This window comes from Rutidosis leptorrhynchoides, chromosome 4, assembly GCF_046630445.1.
Source record: "Rutidosis leptorrhynchoides isolate AG116_Rl617_1_P2 chromosome 4, CSIRO_AGI_Rlap_v1, whole genome shotgun sequence".
NCBI lineage: Eukaryota > Viridiplantae > Streptophyta > Magnoliopsida > Asterales > Asteraceae > Rutidosis > Rutidosis leptorrhynchoides.
Genome location: NC_092336.1, coordinates 643,475,637 through 643,501,132, shown reverse-complemented (window position 1 = coordinate 643,501,132; position 25,496 = coordinate 643,475,637). Strand labels below are relative to the sequence as shown.

Sequence of the window (25,496 nt, the reverse complement as noted above, 5' to 3'; positions counted from 1 at the left end):
TGTGGGTTTGGAGAAAGACAACCAGCATGAAGGAAAACAGATACTAAGAAAATGACTTGTACCAACCCCCACAATCCCTTTTTAACTGCATGTTTAATTCCACTCCCAGCACACACTCAAACACATACTGCATTCCTATTTCTATGTTATTAATAACAACATTTTCCTGCTGGGAAATGGCCAAACCTACAGCAACGTACAACTTTCACTGCATACGCTACAAGTACGTACACAAGTTTTGACCAACACCAGTACCCCAAACCCGCCCGCCAAGGACGGTATAGGGGGAGTAAAGATTTAGACCATTCACAAACAAAAAACAAAATACATAGAAAAAGAAGCGGTGAAAAAATGACTTGGACTCAAATTTTGGAGAGATTCGGTTACTAAAACACTAACTTCATATAAAGTTGACTTATTTACGTATGTTTTAGGCAGGTTTGACAGTTGGTAAAAAATAAGTGTGAAGCAGACATTAAAACATGGAGGAACAAAGAAAGCATTTACATTTTGGATAGCATAGTGCCATCTATTCCTAATTGCATGAAGCACATACAGATGTCACTTTCATCCACTACAAAGTAACGCATACATCGGTTTAACAATGACCTCATAATGTAAACTTTGAATAACAGCACTTCAACGCTGATGGCATACACTTGCATTTCCTACATCCAATAAAAGAGAGAGTAGCAAATATGCTTTTTCCAGTTTTAATCAAAAAACTCATACCTCCTTCACGATCTAAACCCAGATGAAATCTTATCTTATTATATGAGACTCCAAATCTTTTCATACCCCCACTTCCGAATCTGAAACGTCCTGTGAAATATTCACACAATTATACGAAAATAGAGTGCGACAGATAAAAAGTTGATACCTGCAGATACAAGTATTCAGGAGGCAGCAACTGCAACTGCAACTGCAAGACATCTATTTACCACAATCGCCACTGTATAAACATAAGTTGTATGTACACGGGGCAGTTGCAGTTGCAGTTGCAGTGTTTCTTAAGATATACTACTAGTAAAACAAAAAAGCTTTTTACAGTCCAAGTCACTAAAACTAGCACCAAAATCTAAAATATATAAAGAGCTCCCTCCCTCAAAACTTGTTTACATGTTCTGAAAAGAATCTATCTGTAGTAGTCTTCTAATTAATTACTGAACGGAAAGTCACTTGAACGTCATTATGTAAGTAGTAGTTGTATGCCGAAGATGTCTATACCTAATATGATAACCAACTTTAATTAAGCCATCATATTCAGATCTGTTAAATCATCCATTGGAATCTCGAGACACATAAAGTCATCATCTTGTAATATGTCATCATCAATGTTTAACCAAGAACCTATATCCTGCCCTTGCTCACCAAAATCATCTCCAAGAACATCATCCATATCAGGAATTTGCAGGTTGCGAAAAATCAAGTGGTTCCTCGTATTCGGTATTTTCCTTCACATCGACCTCAACTGTTGGTTTATGCTGATCTGAAACCATGAATTGAGAACCACTATTTACTAACGGAAGCAGATAATTGAGTCGGTTTCTGCTTGAGATTTGTTTTTGTCTTTGTCTCAACTTTATAGCAGCCATTGTTTCCCTTCCATTCTTTGTCTCTCTCACTCTTCTTTCCTTTTGCACCAAAATAAATCTCATGATTGTTCAATGGAAGGTTAAATTGTGTTACCTAGTGACGACATTGCAAATGAAATTAACAACTGGTGAATATAAGAACCCAAAAGATGAATTGAACTATTACATCTGAATACAAGGATTACTAGGGGCAATTTCGCCATTTACATATTGGGTTATGTTTGAAAGGATTACTTGTGTACCTAAATGTTATTGCTAACGGAAGAAAGAATTGGTGAATAAATCCAAAACCTCAAAATATATTATTACTTTTGAATACAAGAACTAGAAGGGGCAATTTTAATTTTAGACACATACACTTACGAACGGGCCGATTTTGGACATTTCGCTTATGTTTTATCTCTAACACATCACACAAGCAAACTCGAAAATTAAAAAGAAAGACAAATTAAAAAGAAAGACAAATAAACTAAGCCAACAGTTGCTCCCGAGTTTACGATCAGAAGAAAAGAACATAAGAGGATATAAAATGATAGAAAAAAAAAACATCGTGTTGTAGCTCAAGTGTTAGTGGCATGCTGATACTCTTTGTTAGAGGTGAGGAGTTCGGCTGCCGGGGACTACAACATTGCACACAAGGTTATCCTGTGACCTTGAAATCCACCCAAGGTCGCGTTTCGCACATTGCGTTGCGGGGAAGAGGGGATTTTACCGGCCATGCCCTCAGATTGATCCGGGTTTCCTGCAGGGCAGCAGTTGGGGGCGAGTTATGCAACTGCCGGAGATGATGGCGTGGGTGATTTAGTCCCCCCGGGATCCCAAGCTTGTTGTTCAAAAAAAGAGAAAGAACACAATTCTCGAGTTGAAAAGAATGAAATTTACACGTTGTGCATTTTCCGAGTTAGAGAAACGGGAGGAAGTGAAATTATATAACTTGTTTGATCTTTGATTTCTTCCCAAATTGGGAGAGAAAAAAAGGTCAAACCCTCCCCCCACTTCTCTTCGCTTCTCTGCTTAAACCAAACTCGGGAACACAATGTGATATTCTTTTTACTTCTCTTCTCTTCTTCCCAAAAAAAAACAAAAAAAAAAAAAAAAAAAAAAAAAAAAAAAAAAAAAACCCAACAACTCAGGAAGTAGATATAATTAAGATTTAGATTATTACTTATAAAAATATATTTTACCTTCTTTATTGAAAAACGAAGTTACAAATTTTTTTTGAAATGAAGTGTTTCGGGCCAACCTCTTTTACCAAAATTTACACATTTTGACCAGTTACTCAAACCACCCAACATGCTCACTAATTCAAATTTTCAGCAGTGAATCTTTTATGCATACAATCTCTAGGTATTATTCAAATTTTAGATTACCATTTATATATCTTTTATTTATATTCATATTGAACGTATCAGTTATAACTTTATTTTGAAACAAAGTGTTTCTGGCCAACCTCTCCTCGCAAAAAATACACGTTTTGACCAGTTAGTCAACCCACCCGCCCTGCCCACTGTGCTAGCTCTAAAGTCATGTATTTACATGTAATACCTGAAACTATTTCCGTGGAATTTGCATATAGTTGACCAGAGTCGGCATTAGTCATGGCACATAATTGAGTCTCGTTGGAATGTGATGGCCCCGATAGAAACATTTCTCTAAATAAGGGCTTGCTAAAGCAGCTTTTGCCAGTTGTTTCAAATTTTTGACATCGGTCTAATGTCCGTTTTACAAAAGCTTGAGCAGCTTGCCTGGTAACTTTGCTACCAGCACTCTTACCTCCAGGTGCAGTAGGGTCCCAACTACTCTGTACAGCATTAACCAAACAGAAACAATCTTAGATTTTGTCAATCATATTAATTCAATAACAGGAGTTTGTCACATAATCAATAAACATTACCATGTACTTCTGGTAAGCCATTCCTGTGAGCTCGTCAAAAGAATGTTGTTCATATTCCCTGCAAATTTAGATTGTGGTCTATAGTTAAATGATATTCAACGGAAACTAAATACATACAAAGGTAATCAAAAAACCTACATCTCTTGGAGCCGTCTTGCGTCAGTAGTAGTCTTCAACATTTTCTCAAGCAAACTTTTCTTTCTGACAACCTGTTAATTCATAGTATAAATAAAAGTTATCAAAACTATATTTTACTCTGGAAATTTCAAATAAAAGATTACATAACGTACTTAAGAAATTTGTAACTTTTCATGGTGCATGCTTTCTAGGTTACAGATATCCCCAGAGATGTCTCCTTCAGTGTCTGCTAGATCAGGCTGCAGAAAAATGTATCAATCGAAAGTGATTACTGACCCTATTAATGAATTTGTTAAAATAACCAGCTTATCATCATAATTTAGGTAATTTTGTGACCATAGGCAACACAAAATAGTTACAAAGAGTTAAGGTTAAAGAGATCACAAACCACTAGTTTAGGGTATAGTCCAATACTCTGAATCTCAAGAAGTAGTCTCTCATTCATGGGAATCATACGGTTTTCTGAAAGGTTATGTACACGTTCCTTACAGGACTTCTGCACAGAATTTATGTAATGCCCATTATAAGAATAGTGTCCACTAACTTCCAAGTTTTGCAATTGCTAGTGTTTCGAGACTTTGGATTTGTCATCTATTTCGAACTCAAATCTGGAACCATAGACATTAATACTTAGGTTATCGTTATCTTATGTAATTAGAGCAGCGAGAAGTCTCTGACAGAGAGGAATATCCTGAGGACTCGGTGTTCTTGGCAGTAATGGTTCCGGGTTCAGCTCAAGATTTCTGCTGTCCATTCCATTAATATGAGTATTAAAATTATCAACGTTTGATGATACTGCATTTGTGTTAGTGGTAGTGATAGCGGATGAAATGCTTCTCTGTTATGCAATGAAATTGGAAGACAGTTAGATTGCATTTTACATCTAACAACTTAAAAATAGTTAGCCAAGTGTATTGAGGATTTTGTTAAATAATTTAACATTTAAAATTGGAACGAATTATAGAATAATCCTCATATGGTCAACCTAAAGGCTAAAGGTGGCAACTTTGACCTATTTACTTATAATTGGGTCAATTCAGGTTACTCTTTATCGCCAATGGGTGAAACCTTACGAATAGATATATAGCAAATTGCCCCACATTGGACCAAGGGTCAAAAAATTGCCCAAAACCTCCTAAGTTGTTCTATTAAAAAAATTATTATTACTATTAATATAAATAATAAGAAAAAGGTAATGGCAATGATTTTGGACAAGAGTCTCAGGTCAACCTGACCTAGCCAGTTTTGACCAGTTTACCTACCTGCCAGAACCATTCATTTTGTCACCTATAGTTTTAACTACCAAACCAGAAGAAATAGTGACCACCTCATAGAAAAAGGGCACAAATAAAATGACTAATGAATGAGATATATGAAGAATACTTGCCTGTCGCTTTATAAATGATATGTCCATATCTGATAGAAAACCAAAAACTGGTTCCATTTGCCTCCAGAAAGGGCTGGATAATGCATGAGCTACAAACATCAGTCCAATAATTAGAACGACTGGTGTCCCTATCCTAATTAGAAATTTAGATTATAGCTGAGGGGATTATGAGATAACTGCATGCTGTGCTGCCAGAAGATCTTCATGCCCATCATCTGAGCAAACTAAGACAAGTCATCATGGTTGAAAGAAGAAAAGCGAAGACAAAGAACTTACTGGAACTTTAAAACTGGGTGAAAAATCAATCCAGATACATACAAATGGGTTAATACAGGTTATGTTTTATTTCTAACCAGTCATTTTTTTTTTTGAAAAGCAAGCTAATTTTATTGATAAGGAAATGATACAAAGAGGATTACAATACGAGTAACACTAATTTGAGTGAAACTCGAGGACCTATACTAGACATAAAGTAAGAAACTAACAAGATGAATACCCTAATTTCGGAGCATTATTATCAAACTTAACATCAATCGCCAATAACCATGCCATCTTTATCAAAGTTACCAAATCCAGCAGCAATCCATTGAGTCCTAAAATACTTGAACTCGTGTGGTTGCCATTGATCGATTACTTCTTTTCCTGGAGGATTATGTTTATCCAAATAACTTTTTAGTTTCTTTTTTTCTGAATTCCGTAAGTTCCACCTATCATCAAATTTATCATTTATAGATTCTTCAATTATAATCTCATCAGTATTATCATCAGTATTACCCTCATCATCTACTAATACATAAAAAGGATTGTTTGTTTCAATTCTATCTTTAGAATATGTCTTATTATTACCTTCACCATCAATGCCCTTCCCTTTATCTCCTTTCCTCAAAACATTATGATTTTGACTTTTCTGGGACTCCACATTCCAATCTGTTTCCTCCACATCAATATTGTCTTTAATACCATAATTATTCTTAACTGCATTTTTCTTGATACCTTTTGCTTCGGTTGACTGCCTTTGACTTTTATTATTATCAAAATTCAACTTCTGAAAAACCCTTCCTTTCTTACCAACAACTTTAAAGCCGTCCTCAACACACTGGTTATTTAAATCAACTGTTTCACCATCATTGTTGATTTTCAAAGCGTCTTTTAACACTTGTGCCCATACTTCATCTTCTGTTTTAGGCCTAATTTTACAAGTATTAAAAGAATGGCCAAACACTTTGCAATGAGTGCATGAAGGCGGTTTCCATTGATAGGTCACCTCAAGTTTACCCACTTTGGCTGGAAAAGAACCAATCACAGGATAGGAAAATTCGACAAAGCTAGGAAGGTCATCATTTGCATTGACTTCAGTCAAAACTCTAGCAAACCCTAGTCTTCCACTTTTACTCAAACATCTCTCTGAAGTAACTTTGTCCATCAACATAGGCCTACCAATACCACTAACAAGTTTACCTATACTTCTGCCACTCCATAGTTCAATTGGAATATTGTGAATACAAATCCAAATTGGGACTTTTTCAGGTTCAATTTTTTCAAGCCAAACCCCAGGTTCCCACTGATTCACAAAAAAAGGAACATTATTAACTAACCATGGATCACTCTCAAGCACCTCCTTCATACCCTTTTCACTTTTAAATTTGCATAAATAAAATCCTGCAGCTGTTTTCACGATTTCTTTAAGGTCATACCTCCACCACATTCTCCTTAGATGGGCATTAACAACCCTATAATCCATAGAAGTTCCGATAAAATACCCATATAATTGAAGAGAAAATGCACTACCGCCCTTCTTAACCTCCTCAGCGGAGAAAACAACTCTCTTTTGACCATTAGACATTAAAACAGGTGGAATGAATTCCATTTTTAATTCCTCTTCATCTTTGTTTTGTTTTAAGAAGTCAGCAAAAGTGACGTTTGGATTTACCCATGCTCTTGGGGTTTTATTATCTGTATTGCCTTGCCCATCACTAGTCTCAACTCCCTCCTTTGTTACAGATTTAATCCCAGGAACAACATTATCATTATCACCACTATTATTATCCTGCATATTCATTAATGTTACATCGCCACCCAATGTAAATTGGGAGAAATCATCAGGAACAATAATTGACTCTCTAAAACCATCATTCTTAAATAACTTAACAGCATTCTCAGCAGCAGCCACTAGGTTTACATCAACCTCATTATAACTACCATCTGTTGAACTCTTAAAGAATACAACAGGACTAGCAGAAACAGTCGGCTTAGCAACAGCAATTGTTTCACCAATAGATTTAGCAATAATATCATCATTATTAACTACAATATCATCAATAGAATGATCAGTTATAGCAGAATTCTTACCATACCCACCTTTCTTCCTGTTACCCTTGCGTTTTTTAATTACTTCAGGGAGTATTTTTTCATTAACAGGAATAGAAGAATCACCAGCATAAAGAACAAATTGAGCACTCTTCTTTTCTTTAGAAGGACCATCCCCAACATCAATCAGCTGGTTCATTTTACCCTTCCTCTTTCTAGCACTATAGGTTTTCAGAACCATCCCCTCTGAATCATGATTATCATTTGAGCCACCAGTAGTAATTAAGTATGATCTCTGCTTGGTTGGGTCCTGCATAGATCCATCACTTGTTACTTTAGTCCCAACAGCAGCCAATTTACCAGTCACACCTTCATCCTCCTTGCCAGAAGATTCTGATGACGCGTGTATGCTCATCTGATCATCCATATGACACGAAGAATTACCGTCTTCATGTGCAACCGTATCCAATCTAGGCGATTGATTAGATCCAGTAGATTGATCGAAGGATCTTCCTTCATGTTCATCATCTAACCCTATTTGCCTATTCCTCAAAACCCAAGGAAAAGTTTGCACCTTCTTTTTCTTCTTCCCTCCTGACGTTTTCCCCATCTTGAATTGTTGAATTGTTACTCAATTTAGGGTTACCAAAAACCCCCAAATCTGTTACGTGAAAGCAGATCCCTTAATGCCAATTGATAGGTTATTATTCTAACCAGTCATTTAAGTCACCAAAAAGAATGCATAAAAAAAAAAATTGGTCAAACGGGCATAAATGAAACCGAGTTTGTATTTTTAATGTATAAAACTTCAATTATTTAACTGATCAAATGAGTATAGAATTAGTAGCGCTAATAATTTATTCAAAGAAAACATCATTTTTGACAGAGGATGGTTAAGGTCATTCTAGGCATACACAAAAATTACTCGTTTTGACCCAAAACTTTTTGACACATTAACGACCTGCCCAAACCGCCCGTTTTACCACCACTAAAAAGTTTCAAAGTGAATGGTCAACTGATGAACCATACCAAGAAAATCTGGTGCAGTATTAACTGCAGTATGTTTTTGATGTGTATAAGCTTTGCGGTCTGAGAGTTTCCTGGGCGGCAACCGCCCTAGTTTGCTGTAATTATTTCATGACATACAAGTATTATAACTCAACAGATAAAAACTTAAGTAATAGATTAAATTCTCTCATAGAACAAAAATGTAAACCTTTCAGATTTGTCATTGGAATGTTTAGATGTCCTAAGTTGTTTTGTGGTGCCCACATTGTGAACCTTCTCACTCATCGTTGGGGCAGAAACCCGTGCAGAACCAAAACCCCGCCCGGTTCGACCTTTTCTACGAATTCCACTGTTACGAGCTTCCCCGTTCACCAACTTCTTCTTTCTTGTCGGGAAGACTAAATTTGACATCATTTGAAGATTTTGTCCAGAATTAATTTCCAGTTCATCACACTTCTGCCCCTTCTCTCTAATTTTATATTCAGTAGCACCGGACTCTTCACTTTCAGATATTGAAGAAGACATGGTATGATCACATTTAGATTTTGACTGTCGAGGAGAATCGAAAGGAGGAGTTTCATCAGTAGTTGATACAACTGGGACAAGATTGGTTCTTCTTGCGGTACGTGATATCTTTTGGGGCCTCCGTTCGGCCCACTGTGCTACTGGTGGAGATGAAGAACGTGTTGATAGTGTTTGTTTACGATTAATAGAATTCTTGATTGTAACCATGAGACGAACCCTGATCGTTAGAAATATCTGCCTGTTGTACCACAGGGGATAATTTAGGCGGCACAGTACCTGATCTTGGACCTCTAGTATCTGCATGCAGTTTTGTGCAAGTGGGACTACCGGAAATAAATTCATCTCGAACACCCATCCTAATTATACAATTGAACGTTATGATGCATAACTACTTTCATGTCTAATATAAGACCAAAAGAAGTTACAAAATGAATATCGTACTTATTGACAACTCTGAAATCTGTTCTTTCTTTCTCTAAATTATTATTACTCTTATCTCTTTTATCATGGTGAATGGAAGACCTCTCCTGATAGGGCTTCGGGATAAAAGAACGTGATCCATTAGCTTTTCCTGCTCTAATAACTTCATTCACAATCACACAAGTACCAAACGAAATAACAAGATAGATACAGTACATATATATGTCTGGTTATGCGTTTGGGAATTGATACTAATAATCAGTTGCAAAAAGAAGTGTCATTAAAAATAGCGCTTGGATATTCTTTCTGTGAGCTAACAAACAAGAAGAGAACTAAAAGCAAGATACAAACCCCCCGTTGATCCACCATAGAAGTCCGTGTGCGTTTATTAGTAACACTACTTTTCCCTCTTACTTCAACTTTATGTTGTTCAAAATCCAAGACACTAGTTGGACCGTGATTTTGGGTACCCATCGTACCAACACCGCCCCCCATAACTGTGCGATCACCACATCCATCTGGACGTGATCTTTTCCTTGACGGAATACTTGGAAAACACTTGTTCACAATCGACAAGCTCTCGCTAAAGATCTTCACGTGTTCCCTGATATATATTAGAATTTAGAAACTGAAAACATCTGTGATTTATAATCCTCGATAGTGAAATTGGCGAGATGGTCAGGTTGGGCAACATGTCAAAAGAATTCAAGTCGAGTTGGGTTGACCAGATACACATGTTGTCCAAAACTTTCAACTTCTTATGAAGCGTTTCAAATATGCTAATGAAGATTATTATATAACAATCCAAGCTTATAAATATCACCATTTGGGATGTTTTATGCATTACGAATACACTTTGCACAACTTTCCAAAAGTTTTTCCCGGTTCCTTTAAAATTGACCAATTTAACACCTAAATATGACCTAAGTAGGCCCATCCATTAGTAGACCGAATTAAGTTGACTCCTGCCCACATACACTCAAAAGAAACTATCATGAACCTACCTGGCCTTGATGGTTGACTCACACGCAGACCAGTCCTTAGTTGTTTAAGGCCGTCGGGAATAAAAGAAGGTGCTTTACCTTTCAACAGACCAGACGGTGAACCGCAAGCATTGTAGAAAATTAGTGACATCTCCTTGTCTTACAGTTGATGTGGTTCTAGACATGCTTGGAAGTGACAATAAGATAGGATTTTCCATGGCTGATGTATCAACAGAACCAGTTATATATGAACCACGCGTTGCAGAAGGATATAATGGTCTATCTGGGCTACCTACCTGATGATAGATTAAATTTACTAGATGATGCCATTGCATCAGCTTATGAGTTCCCTCTGTGTTACAAATCCTGTCAACGCAGTTGGGCATGACAAAACAGAAGATTCAACCTAAAAATGACAAACAAGAGTAAGCTTCAGATTTTCATTTATTTATTTAAATTTGCTAAGCTGTATAGTGAAGGGATCCCACTTTACATGTAAGATGCAAATGTGAGTGATATAGAACTAAATGTAATGTTAGTACTCCTGAAATCTGAATAAACGCCGCTATTGAACAAATGCAATGATTAAAGTTAAAGGTACAAATTATATGTCCAATTCAATGTTCACAAGTATTATCCGATAACCATGTAAAAATAACGAAGGACCAAACTAAGCATATTTGAGACTATCTAAGATTCTAAACGATCAACATAGAGTTCCTTCGTACAGATGTGTAATGATCAACACCAAATCAAATGATACTATAGTTACATTGTTAAATATATATTTTATATTAGCATATATCATACAGTAAAGTAATAAGTAAAAAAGATTTAATTGATGATATTCAAATAAATACCCAAATTACTTGCACATGTTTTAATATTTCCAGCATTGCATATTAACCAATCGATCTTCATAAACTTACTACGGAGTATAATAAATATATTACTGGGAAAAACAACTTAAGTAGATTTATATGTAAAAAAAATTAGCGACTTCAATTTTAATTATACTTCATCAATATCAGATCAAATACATGCATAAAATTAAACAACACTTCCAAACCCTAGAACTCCAATCTATGCAAAAAAGAAAAAGAAAAAAAACAAACTAAAAAAATACTTTCAATTTCATAAGCCACAATAGTTCAATCAAGCTTGATCAGTTAAACTAATAAATCAAAATCAACAAAAATATCAATACAGTATTATATGTGTACGTATATGATTACGTTTAGTTGTAACCACTACACAACAACAACAACAACAACAACTACAACAATAATCGCGCGTAAAATAATGGGTAAACAGAGTTAATAAGAAGGCGAGTTGAATTTTTATTTTTATTTTCCTTGGGAAAATTTTAGGTTGAGAATTTTCTTTTTATTTTTCTTTTTTTTTTTTGGCAAAAAACTGGAAATAAAATAAATAAAAGGAATTTTCACGAAAAAGTGAAAAAACCTTACAATTACAAAAGCTATTCAAAATGGGCTTACATCTCTTTAAATGACCATTTGAATCAACACATTAAACATATACTAGAACACTACATTACATCAAATTACAAACTATAATAGGATCAGAACCCTTTTATAAGACCAAGTTGCAAGCATGAATTTCGCATTACCTTAAAACTGAAACTAGCTACCAAAGCACTCCATCAAACCTCTGAACCGTTAAAGACCACGTTAAGACTAGCTACTCAGACTAGCTACTCAAAGACCACAAAGCGTCAGAACCACACTAACTTGACAAGAACGCATCTAAAACTACAAGGACAGAAACCATTAAAATTGAGATTAAAACTCATCAGCCGCCTCAGAGCATACAACCCTAAAAACCAACCATACCTCCGTACACTATAAAAACCCCATATCACAATAAACACCTTCATGTTAGAAATAAACAATCTTTAAAGAGTTGTTGAACCCTGATCAGTTAGAAGAACCCGCCCAAATGAAAATAAACATATCATTCCACACTAAATTGTGTACCTTAAACAATGATTTCGCAGCCCCTATAAATCCAAATAGGAAATCTTCAACGCTTTGATTTTGAAGGTCGTTCTTCACTATCGAACATACTTTCTAAGAAATTTCCAAACTTGTTGATCTCGTCGTTGCTTATCTTCTTAGGGTTTAAGACCTTCCTTTGACTTTAATCAGTTTTTTGGGGAACTCAGTAGTTCGAGTCTCCTCTGCACCACCATCATCATCATCCAAAGATCTAACGTCCGACCCGACCTCTACTTCTCCATTGATATCCCTTGTTATGGATTTCTTTCTCTTATTATCTTTTGATGAGCAACGGTGAGTTCCAACGCCCACATCTTTCTTCGACGTAATTTTTTATTTTAATGCGTTTTTCTTATAATGAGCGCACGAAGAACGACAATCAAGAGTCGGACATCGATGAAGATCTAAATTATCATGTGAAAACCTTGTTGCGTGAAAATAGACGGGCTCTGAAGGAATTTCAACGTCAAAATTAGAGAGGTTTTGGGCCGGCCTGCCATTCATGGGCTTGTTAGTTAGACTGGACTCAAAAGCAATCTTAGGTTTATCCAACAAAGAGGAACCATTAGGGTTGTTGTCACTGTTAACTGTTACAACAGGACCACACATTTTTTGTAGAGTATCCTCCACCAAAAGGTACTTTCCAGGTTCACTTTCACATTGTTAAGATATCTTTCCTCAAATGATCTACTCTTCACCCACTTTACAGGCACACTTTTTGATTGTTTCTTCAAAACGGGTCCCTTGTACTTTTCATACACACGTAGATTCAAATTGGAATTGGGAAGCACGCTATTAACCTTTGGATCCAAACTAACAACCGTTTGAGTTCCAAACAGTTCAAATTGGATTGAAGATTTCCGATAGTTACATCCCTATACCTGACCGGAGTAGACGGATCATTCTACGATGACCTTAGAACATCAGCCCCTTCATTTTCAATTAACGAATGATTACCGTCACAAACCTGACTAATCGGAGTTGTAGGTTCCGTTTCCAGTAACTCCACCTCGTCAGCACCTTCGCCATTGTTGTCTGGACTTGAATCGTCACCAGAATTCTTTTCAGCATTCTCACGATCGTGAACATCAATAATTGCATTGTTAATGCTTTCAATAAAACCTTCATTGTCTTCGGAATCGATATGCTCCCTAGGATTAAAACTGTTGTTGGTTTCATGAACCCATATGTCCAGCATCTGATTATCTTTCCCCATTGTGTTTATTATCCTATCAATGTGTTTCACCTTGTTGGGTTCCACGAAAACATAATACGATTCAGCTTGGATCATATCATAGGTGATTTAGCAATGTAAAGTATAGACCCAATCTCATGAACAATCTTGGAAATATTCTCCACATCTCCAAAATCAAAAGGTAAACCTTTGATTTCAATCCATGTGAACCTTGAAAATAAACTTCTTCTCTCGATCATTGGAATAACTTTAAGGAGATCATTACCATTGATTATTGCAGTCGGGCCATGACTTAGATTCTGATAGCTTTTATCATCTGCACATCTAACAATAGCACCATAATTGCCCCCATAAAGAGCAATGTTCAATTTTTGCTTTCTGATTGATAAGCCACTCTGTAATTTTGGTTTTTGATATCCCCACCTTATCAATGAGCAAAATACTTCGATTCATGCCTTCGCTCATCTCATCGTTCACCTGAAGTTGAATCAGTCCCATATTTTCCTTCTTTTTGCTTCCATTTGGTATATCATTCTGAAAGTAAGAGTCTTGACGTTGACGATTGTTTTGGTGCCTGAAGTTATTTTTAGGAGTTGAAGAGTTCTTGTCAAACTTAGCGAACCCAGTTCTAATTCTATTACCCAACAATGGTATCCCGTTCATGCTTTCAATTGCTGCAGATGCTTGCTCGTAATTCTCAAATTTGACAAAAGCGAAATTACGGCCGTACCTCCAAGCTATGTTTTGGATCCAACCGAATGTCCTAAAAGTGCTACTAATAACCATGGGGTTAATAGCTCTATCTAAATTGCCAACGAATACAGTCGTAATTCTTTTTCGTTGTCGTTGACCTCCATATCCATCATCCCCGTGATTAGTTTTGTCACCGATGTTGTTATTCACTTTGACCGCCGTACTCGAAGATCTTACCGCCTTGGCATAAGAGTGAGGTAACGTTTGAGTTTGAATCGACTGAATAGGTTGTGAATTAGTGGGAGAATTTGTAGGATTAGAAACGGGGGCTTGATTTTGGTTAATCTGTGTGTTTGAACTAGGGTTTGGGTTTGGGTTTGTTTTTGGGAGGGGAGGGAAAGGTAAAGGTACGGAGAGCATATTGTATCACTTTTGGTGGAACAGTTCATTACCATATACATGGTTGAGAATCTTTTTTTACTCTTTTTTGGTGGAACAATTAAGATGCAAGTAAGTATTCATGAGCTACCAAAATCGAAGGTTTGTTGGACCCATTACAGCCCCTTTCTGAGGACGTATTATTAGTTTCAAGTAAATTTACGTTTTCACCCATTATTTCTGTCGCATGGGTGGGGTGTAGTGTATATACATTATGGGTAGTCTTGGAATCACAAGTTTGAAGTTTGCTTCAACGACTTGAGCTGTTGAGCATGTCTTACTTTTTCTTAATATGACATTTTTTGTCAAGATTAACTAAAAATTAACTAATTTAACCAATCTCTTTTAATCATTATAAGTGGAGCATTATCTCTCCTCATTAATGTAGTTAAGCCCTTAATGACCATAGGATGATTTCTAAGATTTGATCACAACCATTCATTTACACTATTAGCTAACAAAAAAATTGAATTAGCTAATCATTGGTTAAAAAGACTAAAGTACCCTCTAATTAAATTCAAAACTACTACAATTACCCTTTAATCCACCAGACACACTTCAAATTTCATCATTCAACGAAGCAGTGCTTCAGTGGTACCCGTTGCTTATGATCCCTGGGCCCGCAGTTGTTTACCCCTTACACAAATTTGGGGCGCAGGTTCGAATCTCGGCTTGCACGCAATTGTTGGGTTACTGGGGGAGGTATTTTACAGGCATCCGGCTATTACGGGGTTGGCTTGGTGGGTTGCCGAAGGCAACACAGGGTTAAGGTGTCCCTGCCGATCTACACTTTTTTACACAAATTTCATCATTCATTGTCCATATTCTTTCTCTCATGCGATCCCTAATTCAAAATCATCCGAACCCTAATTCAACATCACAAATCCTAATTCAAAATCACATGATTGAATATGTAATCATCGATTCAGTATGTAATTTCTGATTTCAAATCTCTGATGCTCATCTGGACTTATGTCGATTTCTACAGGGACTAATCTATATCTACATGTTCATTTCGATTTCTAATCGGTTCGACTAAAATTAGGTTTTTCGTGTGTTGTATGTGCAGATTGATTGAACATTCATGGTCGATCATATCATCATATCGATTTCAAAGTTCTAGAGGTGCGATCTGTACATGTTATTATTGATTCGTAATTATTGATATTTTTTATTATTATTATTATTATTATTATTATTATTATTATTATTATTATTATTATTATTATTATTATTATTATTATTATTTTATATATATATATATATATATATATATATTATTTATTATTTATTATTATTGTTATTGTTATTGTCTTCGTCATCAGTTTATCAATTGTCTTGTGTTTTTAGGTTATTTTTGAATTTGAGTTTATGTTTAAATTGCAGTAACTTTTAATTTGAAATGTAATAGATGTGGATGGTGTATGATGTTAATTACTATCACTTCAATTTAGAGTAACTTTGACGTATATAAAAGAATCAAAAACTTGAGGCACGTATTGATATCGAATTTGAAAATATGTTGTGTATATATTTTAATTTGTACTGGTATTTAATGTATTTTGCTAAGTATAATATCCAACAACTATGTGTACAATGTATGAAATTGTATTTGAGTGCTTTGATAGATTGAGCAATTTGAGCTTGATAAAAATTAAATGTTTTTCCTTCATATGTATAATTTGTATATCAAGGGTATGGAATATTCAGAACAATCTTTATGCATATGGCCAATTTGATCTGCAATTGTTGCATGCAGTCTTGTCATAATACCTTGATACTCTAATCCTGCTACTGAGATGTTGATGATATTTATCTTAGATATGTATTTGAACTTTTATCATAGATACATTACCATATGGTAAAACTATATAATAAGTTGTACATTACCATATGAAAGTCATTCTAAAGTAAGTACATCACTATATGAAAGTATGATGATACTAACATGTTTTATATGCAACTATTTATCTGTGTCAGATCTTGAACTGGCAATGGAATTGTCTATGTCACATCTTGAACTGTAGGATGCGGACAAGCGTATTTCGTTGAGATCTAAAAGTGTATTTCAATGAAATCGACCCTTCTGGTAGGTATGATCGGGTTAGTATTCTTATTTCTTATTAAGCATCGAATGGCTTATTAGTGATAATTTATTAAATAAAAATCATATATGTTATCTTTTGATTTTGTGTCTAATGGTGATATTGAGAAAATTTGCAAGGGAATTGATACATTATGACAATGTATCATTGGATTATGAGAATGGTAAGGTATAGATCATCATTTGAACAGCTAAAGTTTATGACATACTAACGTACTCTACTTATTGGTGAATTAAATGATGGATTATTTTATTCAAGTGCAAAGCATATCTCACTTTTAATGTCAAGTGTTTATGCCATCGCCATTATATTTACTTATTTGGTTTTGATTTTTGTAACATGAATAACGATGATAGTTTGTCTGAAAATACAAACTTTATCTAGCACACCAATTAATTATTTGTATGCATGAACGAAAAAAAATCATATCTGCATAGCATATTTTATCTTGATTTTTTTGTGAATCAAAACATTTCTCTTTACTTTTCAGGATTTCAATGGTCTTTTAACCCATAATTGGATGAAATGTCAGCTCGTGATGGGAAGAAAACTTCATTGATGTGAAGGTGATGTCCATTCGTGTTCCAGTTCTATCAATTGTATACTGATGTCAATTATTCACAACAATGATTATATTAGCAACTCAAGGAGTAAAACTTGGTAGTCATGACTAATGTGTTAATATATACTCAATACATTTAGTATTTTTATTTTTCAGTGGGAACACGCGTAACATTGTTTGATTACATTGTGTCTTGCACAAGTCACATACTACGTAATAGATAGAAGTTTTTTTCGAGAGTTGAGACTCCAACTCAACTCATTATTGGTCCATGTTATATTTGTATGCGGGTAAACGGGTATACCCACGCGTAGCTCAAACGGGATTCACGAATTCACGGGTCGAGTTTTACCCGTGACGGGTATGAAATACCCGCGACCCGCTAACGGGTACAAAATTTTACCCGACTCGTGCCCGCGGGTACATTTTTTCATAAATAACCGTCCGTCACGAGCACAGGTGCCCGCGAGTGTAACACCGTACTTTTTTTTTATTAAATTACACAGCGGAATATTAGTTTATCAAATCGTGGTTATAAGCATATATTAAACATATATGATACTATTCATTACAGTTCAACTGGTGTTACTTTTCAAAACAGTTAGGCATAGTTATCAGACATCAGAGTTCTTCAGTGTGTCAAACATAACCAAAGTACAACTATCTTCTATTAGCACAACGCTAAGTGAGTGAGATATCCCAATAGATACTAATACAAAGTACCAAGCCTAGCTTTTAGAGATCATGCATTAGGTCAAGGGTATAAGGACATAACATTACACATCTATCACATAATATAGCATTACTCAACTATATCATACAGAGCTAGGCAGTGATTCAATTAACAGAGTAGCAATAACATCAACAAGTTATTCAGTAAAGGCACCAAAGGCACTATACTACACAGCCTTACATACTTATATAATAAAGGTATCTATAGCTATACATAGCTACTCACCAATAATATCAATAGCTTTACACAACTATTTACTCTCATAGCACTAATGGCTATAAAACCCCAAGAGGATCGTTGACCCTGCCAGGTCTACAACTACTAGCTGATCAAGCTAGAGCCGTACCGATAGCTCCAGTTATTGTCCCACATTATACCTCTCCTGACGTTTACATACGTCAATTGCAGTATACTACCCGTACAATAACCCCCCGAGCCCAACCCTTCTATACACGGTTGACCTCTTCCGTCCCTTCTATACACGGACGGTACTGACCCTTCTATACACGGCTAGTTCCCTAATGTGCATATAACCCACCTACAATCTCACCGTCGATAACATCACTAATAACCACAAGGCAATCTAATCAGGCATTCTAATCTAAGCGGAAACCTGATAACAGTAGTATAACCTACTACTTATCATTACAATAATAATTAACATGCATACATAGATTATCATAATCTATATTAACCAAACAGCGGGTAGTAACTACACTTGTTACTAAATACCAATATCCATAAGGATAGTCCCACTCACCAATTACCAGCAAGAACTCAGTTGTCTAATGTTACTGAGTCTTCTCAGTTCCTTTATCACCTGAGAATGATACAATCCGAGTCAGTAATCATATCTTGATAACAACCCGACAATAAGAAAATAACACCAAAACCAACACTTAATCACTTTACAAGTGGTCTGTCAATCGTACGAATAACACCATCACACGCACGTTTGAGAACACTCAACCGTGCGGTTGACAACTCACTCGTACGTTTGGTCTACGACCAAACATCCTACAATGAATCACATGATCCGTACGGTTCATCACACGAGTGACTAGTGACTCGTACGAGTCACATATCATCCGTACGTATCATCACAATCAAAACATAAATTGCTCATCACCACTCACTCGCAGGGTTCACCGCACTGTTGACTACCTCAACCGTACGAGTAAATGCTCACGCGTGCGAGTGATGAAGAACAGTAGTAACATTCAAAAAATAATCGATATCATACCATCAAATCATGCTATTAATTTACTCAAATAAGTTTATGATCCATTATGGTCAAGTTTACCCAAAATCCCTTTCAATAACAACTCCCGTATGAGCGTAAAATGGAGCATACACGCTTCCAAATAACTTTAACACAAAATAAAGTTTGAATTATTATTTTAAAACCTTACCATTAGAAAGTAAACTTCAAGACAATTCCAACGATAGTTTATTCGTCGAAAATGGAGTTACGGTTTGAAAGTTATGACCAAAACAAGTTTCCACAAATCTGACCAGTGCTCACATGTGTGGCTGAGGCCTCACTCGTGCGAGTGAGTCCTCACACGTGTTGTTGACCCTCAAAAGTGTGGTCACTCGTGTGGGAGCTGAAGAACAGCTCCAGCACGCTATTTTTCTCGTTTTTGGCCCAAAAACTCGATTTTTGCAAGTTCTAACACCAAAACCACTTCAAATACATCATATAAACTATATAGCAACTATTTTTAACAACAATTAACACTTACAAACACAAAACATGAAGATTCAAGCTCATATTCATCAAAAACTCATTTTACACCCAAAACCTAATTCTTAAGAATTAAACGACGAATTCAAGCATGCTAACCTGGATAGATGCTTACAAAGATGATATAATTCAGTACCTATAGCTTCACAAATCAATTTCAAGCTTGGATTAATTTAGGGTTTTAAGGTGAAAGAGTTTAGGTACGTTCTTGTTTGGGAATGTTCAAGAAAATGGATAAAAGAAGCTGATACATACACTCTTATGTGTTAAAATATAATACCCCATTACACACGGGTATTTACCAGTTATCTAATATCTTTTGTACTTAATTAGGCGGCCCTAACGGAGTCCAAATTAAACAAACAAACCTGTTGATAGTGCTCCAAATGAACATATAATTAGGCGCAATATCATTCCAATATGTAAAGTTTTTAGTTAAAATTGTTCTATTTTTAAGTTGTAATATTTTAAATAAATAAATGCGAAGATGAAGCACGAAGATTAAAGAATTGAAGAAAAAGTGCCACTAAAACTGGAAAAGGGTCCTTAAAGCCATAGTGCTCTCAAAAGCGTCCTAAAAAGTGAGTTAAAAGACTTGCGCGGATTTTGGGAGTTAAGGAAAATAATTTTTTGTGCAAATTACAAATTGCGAAACGCAAAGTACAAGATATCTACGCGCACGAAAGGACGTTCAAAAATCCGGAACCGAGATATAAACCGAGCATCAATGCGCGAGTCAACGGACCAAAAATTACAAGTCAACTATGTACAAGAATATAATATAATATATATATAATTAATATAAATTATATAAATTATATATATATTTAAATAAAACGTCGCCAAGCAAGAAAACAAAAGCAAGTGTCCTGATACAGCTGGCCATGCGATCGCACGATCGCATGGCCAAGATGCCTAAAAATCATGCGATCGCATGGCAGGGGAATCCTAGCCAAGTCTATAAATTGCAACATTTTCGGACGAATTATGGACACTCTTTCACTCTTCTTCCTCTGTAAGAAATATATATATTTATATTTATAATATTAAGTTTAATTTAAGTTTAATAATAATTGAGTTAATGTAAGAAATATTTTAAGGTTTTGTAAGTTGAAACTCTGTCCGGGTAACGCTACGCGATTAATCACCACTGTAAGCTATGTTCTTCCTTTTTAAATTAATGTCTCGTAACTAAGTTATTATTATGCTTATTTGAGCCGAAGTGATCGTGATGTTGGACTAAATATGAAAATGGGGTTATTGGATTTTGTACCATAATTTGGGTTTGGACAAAATACCGACATTTGTGAACATTGGACTATGGACTATTAATAGATGGGGGGTATTGTCTAATTGAATGACAACTCATTGGAATCCGTCGAACCTATCTTCAAATTAGTTAATCTAATAATTATTAAATGATTATGTATGTCCTATTTAGTGACGTTTATACGACATCTTTTACAAATCATTTAATTTAATCAATTGGATTGGGTAATTTATTATTCATTATGGCCAAGTGAATAAATTAATGTATCATGGACTAATTATAACAGGGGTGGATGGATTACATACAAGGGTAATTGGTGTAATTGTTAACAAAGTATTAAAACCTTGGATTATACGCAGTCGATAACCTGGTGTAATCATTAAACAAAGTATTAAAACCTTGTTACAGTTCGAATCTCTAATTAGTTGGAATATTAGACATCGAGAATAAGATTAATTTGATGAGCATTTTATAATTATGACCAATGAACTATTATGGACAAAAATCAGATAGGTTTCAAATAATCCAGGACAAAGGACAATTAACCCAGAGTAATAAATTAAAATCAAAACGTCATACATCATGGTTACGGAAGTTTAAATAAGCATAATTCTTTTATTTATATTTCATCGTACATTTATTTACTGTCATTTTAATTACTGCAATTTACTTTATCGCAATTTAATTTTGTCATTTATATTATCGTCATTTATCTTTACGCTTAAAGTTAAAAATCGACAAACCGGTCGTTAAACGGTAAAACCCCCATTTTATAATATTACTATTTATATATAATTATATATATTTTATATAAATGTAGTTGTTAAAAATATAGTACGTATCACTAGCTCCCTATGGAATGAACCGGACTTACTAAAAACTACACTACTCTACGATTAGGTACACTGTCTATAGTGTTGTAGCAAGGTTTAGGAATATCCCATCTATATAAATAAATAAAACTTGTATCATATTTCGCCGTATTTCGTAGTAAAAAATAATTCTATTTCGTACCCCTTCGCTTTAACATCAAGTTTTTGGCGCCGCTGCCGGGGACTCGGTGAAAAACGCTATATTTTTGTAAAAATATATTACTTCTTATTTCGTAAAAATATATTGTATTTATAATAAGTGTTAAAAATAAAAATATATATAAAAAAGAGTTATATTTTTAAGATTTTGTTTATAAAAGTATTTTTATTTTAAGTTTTTAAAATACAAGTTTATTTTTATTTTATAAAATTTAGCTATCGATTATTTTTTTTAAATCAAAATAATCAATAAAATTAGTAATTGGGTCGAGTCAGTTCGAAGCCCAAATAAATTCTGGAAAATTGGGCCATGCGATCGCATGACCCAGAAGACCAATATTCATGCGATCGCATGATGGTCTGACAGGAAAGATACCTCAGACGAAATTAATACGAAAGTAGGTTTAAATTTTAATATTATTATTAATATCAATTAGGGTTTTAATTAATTAATTAGTTTTTAATTTTAGTTTTAATATATAATTTGTATTATTAAGTTTTAATATTATTATTAAATTTATAGATTAATATTTTTATAAAATAATAATATAAATATAATATTTTTATATAAAATTTTATTTTTATATCTTTTTATTAATTGTATATTTTAATCGTATCATTCGTAAATATAGTTTTAAGTTTAGTATTTTGCCGTAGTATTTCTAGATTTTTAGGCTTTGCCGTAAAATCCCTTAAGTGCTTTTTCTTTAGATTAAGATTTAGGTGCTTTAGAATTTTACGACGTCGCTTATCGCTTTAATAAATTTTAGTGCCTTTTTAAGTAATTGTCGTTTTCCGTTTAGAATTCCATTAAGCTTTAATACCTTTAGACGCAAGTTTTAATATTTAGTTTTTAGACTTTTAAGTTTCGACGCTCTACTTTCTTATTTTTATTTTTCGACTTTTTATTTTCGACGTTTTTCGATGCACTCTTTTTCTTTCTCATTTCTACGCTCCAGTTTTTAGGACATAGATTTTTATTTCAAAATTTCGACGAAAAATTATTTTAAGCGGTTAAATTGATAGACATCCAAATTTTCTGGTTCGTAGTAATAGTTGAATTTGTTAGTGGCGAGTTGTGGGCTTCCGATTTAAAGGGTCCTGGCTACCTGCTGCATCTTTTGGCTATTCGAAACGTGAGCAAAATCAGAAAAGTCTATTAATTTGATAACTTTAATAATTTTTATCTTTATAACTAATAGGATATTCAGTGAATGCACCGAGCAAAACGTTCACCACCTGTAACTCGATCAAGACATCTAGCCAATATTATCGCCGTTGATTTTTCTTTAGAATCATCCTCTAGTCGAATAAGTACTCCAATTCAAATTTCCAATAATTCATTTTTTGAACCCGACCTCACAATTGAGAACCCGGAGGATATTCAAGGACAATTCTAAGATCCTGAAACACTAATCATTCCTCCTGAACTACAAACCGTTAAATCAGAATCCTCTAGTGATTCGTATTCAAAAAATTCAATTATGGAAGTAACTGAACCTCTAAGTATGGAAGACCGAATGAGAGCTACACGCAATGGCCAAGGTCACGCCATTATTAAGCCAGATGTTAATGCGCCAGATTACGAAATCAAAGGACAAATCCTACACATGGTAACTAATCAATGCCAATATAGTGGTACGCCAAAAGAAGATCCAAACGAACATCTTCGAACCTTTAATAGGATCTGTACTCTATTCAAAATTGGAGAAGTTGAGGATGAACAGATCTATCTCATGTTGTTTCCCTGGACTTTAAAGGGAGAAGCCAAAGATTGGTTATAATCGTTACCTGAAGGGGCGATTGACACATGGGATGTCTTAGTTGAAAATTTTCTTAAAAGATTCTTTCCAGCATCTAAAGCCGTGAGACTTCAAGGAGAAATTGTTACGTTCTCGCAAAAGCCAAATGAAACATTATATGAGGCATGGACAAGATTCGGAAAGTTGTTGAGAAGATGTCCTCAACACGGTTTAGACACTTATCAAATAGTACAAATATTCTACCAAGGTATCGACGTTGCTACACGAAAAGACATCGACACAGCAGCTGGTGGTTTCATTATGAAGAAAACTGCAACCGAAGCTCACAAAATCATTGATAACACAGCATCCCACTCACATGAGTGGCACCAAGAAAAATATATTTTTCGTTCATCTAAAGCGGCTAGAGCCGATTCTAGCCATGACTTTGATTCCGTTTCCGCAAAAATAGATGCTTTCGAGAGATGAATGGAAAAGATGACTAAAGATATTCACGCAATACGAATCAGTTGTGAGCAATGCTGTGGACCACACTTAACGAAAAATTGTCACATTGAACAAACGATGGAACAACGTGATAATGTTTCCTACATGAACCAAAGGCCGGGAAATAATTATCAGAATAAATATCAACCGCCAAGGCCAAATTTCAATCGAAATCAAAACATTCTTTACAATCCAAATGGACCCAACAATAACTCGTATAACCAATAAGGTCTGAATAACCAATCAAGTCAAAACAACACTTTCAATCAATAAAGACCTAGCTTGTATAAACCACCACAACAAATCGAAGAGAAAAAGCCAAATCTGGAAGAAATGATGGCAAAGCTAATGGAATCTCAAACACAATTTATTACATCTCAAACCCAAATGAATGAGTGGTTTGATCAGTCTTTAAGAACTCAACAAGCTTCCATTCTGAATCTAGAAAAACATGTAGGTACTCTTGCTAGCATGATGAGTGAGAGGGAACAAGGAAAGCTACCGAGTAATACTGTAGTAAATTCTCAGAATGAGAATGTTAACATGGTTTCAACGAATTCTGAAAAACCAGCACCAAAAGATGGGAAGGTTTTAGATGTGAGTAACAATGAAGAAGTTACACCACTACCACCACCCGAGTATGTAAAGCCAGTGGTGGCACCATACAGACCACCCATCCTGTTTCCAAGAAAAGGAGTTGAGTATGAGCAAGTAATAGGTAATAATGTTTTTGATACCTCTGGAAAGAAGAAGAAGAAGAATAAGAAAGTGCAAGAAATAAAAACCGTAGAAGTAAACCCGGTGAAGACAGTTCCACCAAAACATCCACCCAGGGTAGGTGATCCGGGTGAATTTATTGTTCCTTGTCTACTTAGTGATTGTGTCATGTATGATGCACTAGCAGATTTAGGTGCGAGTATAAGTGTTATGCCTCTTTCATTATATAAGAGATTAGGAGTATGTGAGTTAAGTCCAACGGAGATGAGTGTTCGACTCTTTGATCAAACCATTAAGCACCCAGTTGGAATTGCTGACAACCTACCCGTTCAAGTAGGTAATTTAACTTTTCTAGTCGAATTTACTGTCATTGGCATAGAAGAGGACTCAAACGTTCCTCTAATTTTAGGTCGACCATTCTTAGCGTCCACTGGAGCGTTATTTGATGTAAGAGAGGGTAGAATGACACTTAGTGATGGTG

General features: G+C 35.0%; 2 protein-coding genes, 1 long non-coding RNA gene and 1 other non-coding gene across 5 annotated transcripts; 1 reads left to right on the top strand and 3 right to left on the bottom strand.

Moving 5' to 3' along the window:
• Positions 1 to 435: 435 nt before the first annotated feature.
• On the bottom strand, positions 436 to 4,463 carry LOC139904363 (uncharacterized). Of its 2 annotated transcripts, XR_011778756.1 has the most exons (7): positions 4,016 to 4,463; positions 3,797 to 3,866; positions 3,628 to 3,700; positions 3,490 to 3,547; positions 3,141 to 3,396; positions 1,228 to 1,689; positions 436 to 822 (listed from the first exon to the last, which is right to left on the bottom strand). XR_011778756.1 is itself a non-coding variant. In XM_071886299.1 (6 exons), the coding sequence occupies exons 1-6, from the start codon at positions 4,079 to 4,081 to the stop codon at positions 1,676 to 1,678; spliced, it is 537 nt and encodes a 178-aa protein (XP_071742400.1). In that variant the 5' UTR covers positions 4,082 to 4,463; the 3' UTR covers positions 840 to 1,675. The 2 variants fall into 2 exon arrangements, 1 of the variants encoding a protein (XP_071742400.1); XM_071886299.1 differs by lacking the exon at positions 436 to 822 and having other exon boundaries at positions 840 to 1,689.
• Positions 4,464 to 5,179: 716 nt separating this feature from the next.
• Positions 5,180 to 10,745, bottom strand: LOC139843182 (uncharacterized). The gene is made up of 6 exons (XM_071833249.1): positions 10,279 to 10,745; positions 9,296 to 9,878; positions 9,131 to 9,210; positions 8,538 to 8,994; positions 8,351 to 8,445; positions 5,180 to 5,238 (listed from the first exon to the last, which is right to left on the bottom strand). Exons 2-6 carry the CDS (start codon positions 9,490 to 9,492, stop codon positions 5,180 to 5,182), a joined length of 888 nt encoding a protein of 295 aa, XP_071689350.1. The 5' UTR covers positions 9,493 to 9,878; positions 10,279 to 10,745.
• Positions 10,746 to 15,406: 4,661 nt separating this feature from the next.
• On the top strand, positions 15,407 to 17,452 carry LOC139904362 (uncharacterized). The gene is made up of 2 exons (XR_011778755.1): positions 15,407 to 15,726; positions 16,582 to 17,452. It is a non-coding gene; the product is annotated as an uncharacterized lncRNA (long non-coding RNA).
• A 6,465-nt stretch (positions 17,453 to 23,917) lies between these two features.
• On the bottom strand, positions 23,918 to 24,024 carry LOC139845845 (small nucleolar RNA R71). The gene has a single exon (XR_011758600.1). It is a non-coding gene; the product is annotated as a small nucleolar RNA R71 (small nucleolar RNA).
• Positions 24,025 to 25,496: the final 1,472 nt, after the last annotated feature.

Excerpts from the sequence above, each read along its gene's own strand:
- LOC139904363 (XM_071886299.1), bottom strand. The coding sequence starts at position 4,081 with ATGATTCCCATGAATGAGAGACTACTTCTTGAGATTCAGAGTATTGGA. Across the intron at positions 3,701-3,796 it reads AGAAAGCATGCACCATGAAA|AGGTTGTCAGAAAGAAAAGT; the intron begins AGTTACAAATTT and ends CTATGAATTAAC. Across the intron at positions 3,548-3,627 it reads GCAAGACGGCTCCAAGAGAT|GGAATATGAACAACATTCTT; the intron begins GTAGGTTTTTTG and ends CTAAATTTGCAG.
- LOC139843182 (XM_071833249.1), bottom strand. The coding sequence starts at position 9,492 with ATGTACTGTATCTATCTTGTTATTTCGTTTGGTACTTGTGTGATTGTG. Across the intron at positions 9,211-9,295 it reads GATTTCAGAGTTGTCAATAA|GATGGGTGTTCGAGATGAAT; the intron begins GTACGATATTCA and ends TTGTATAATTAG. Across the intron at positions 8,995-9,130 it reads TACTAGAGGTCCAAGATCAG|TAGCACAGTGGGCCGAACGG; the intron begins GTACTGTGCCGC and ends CATCTCCACCAG.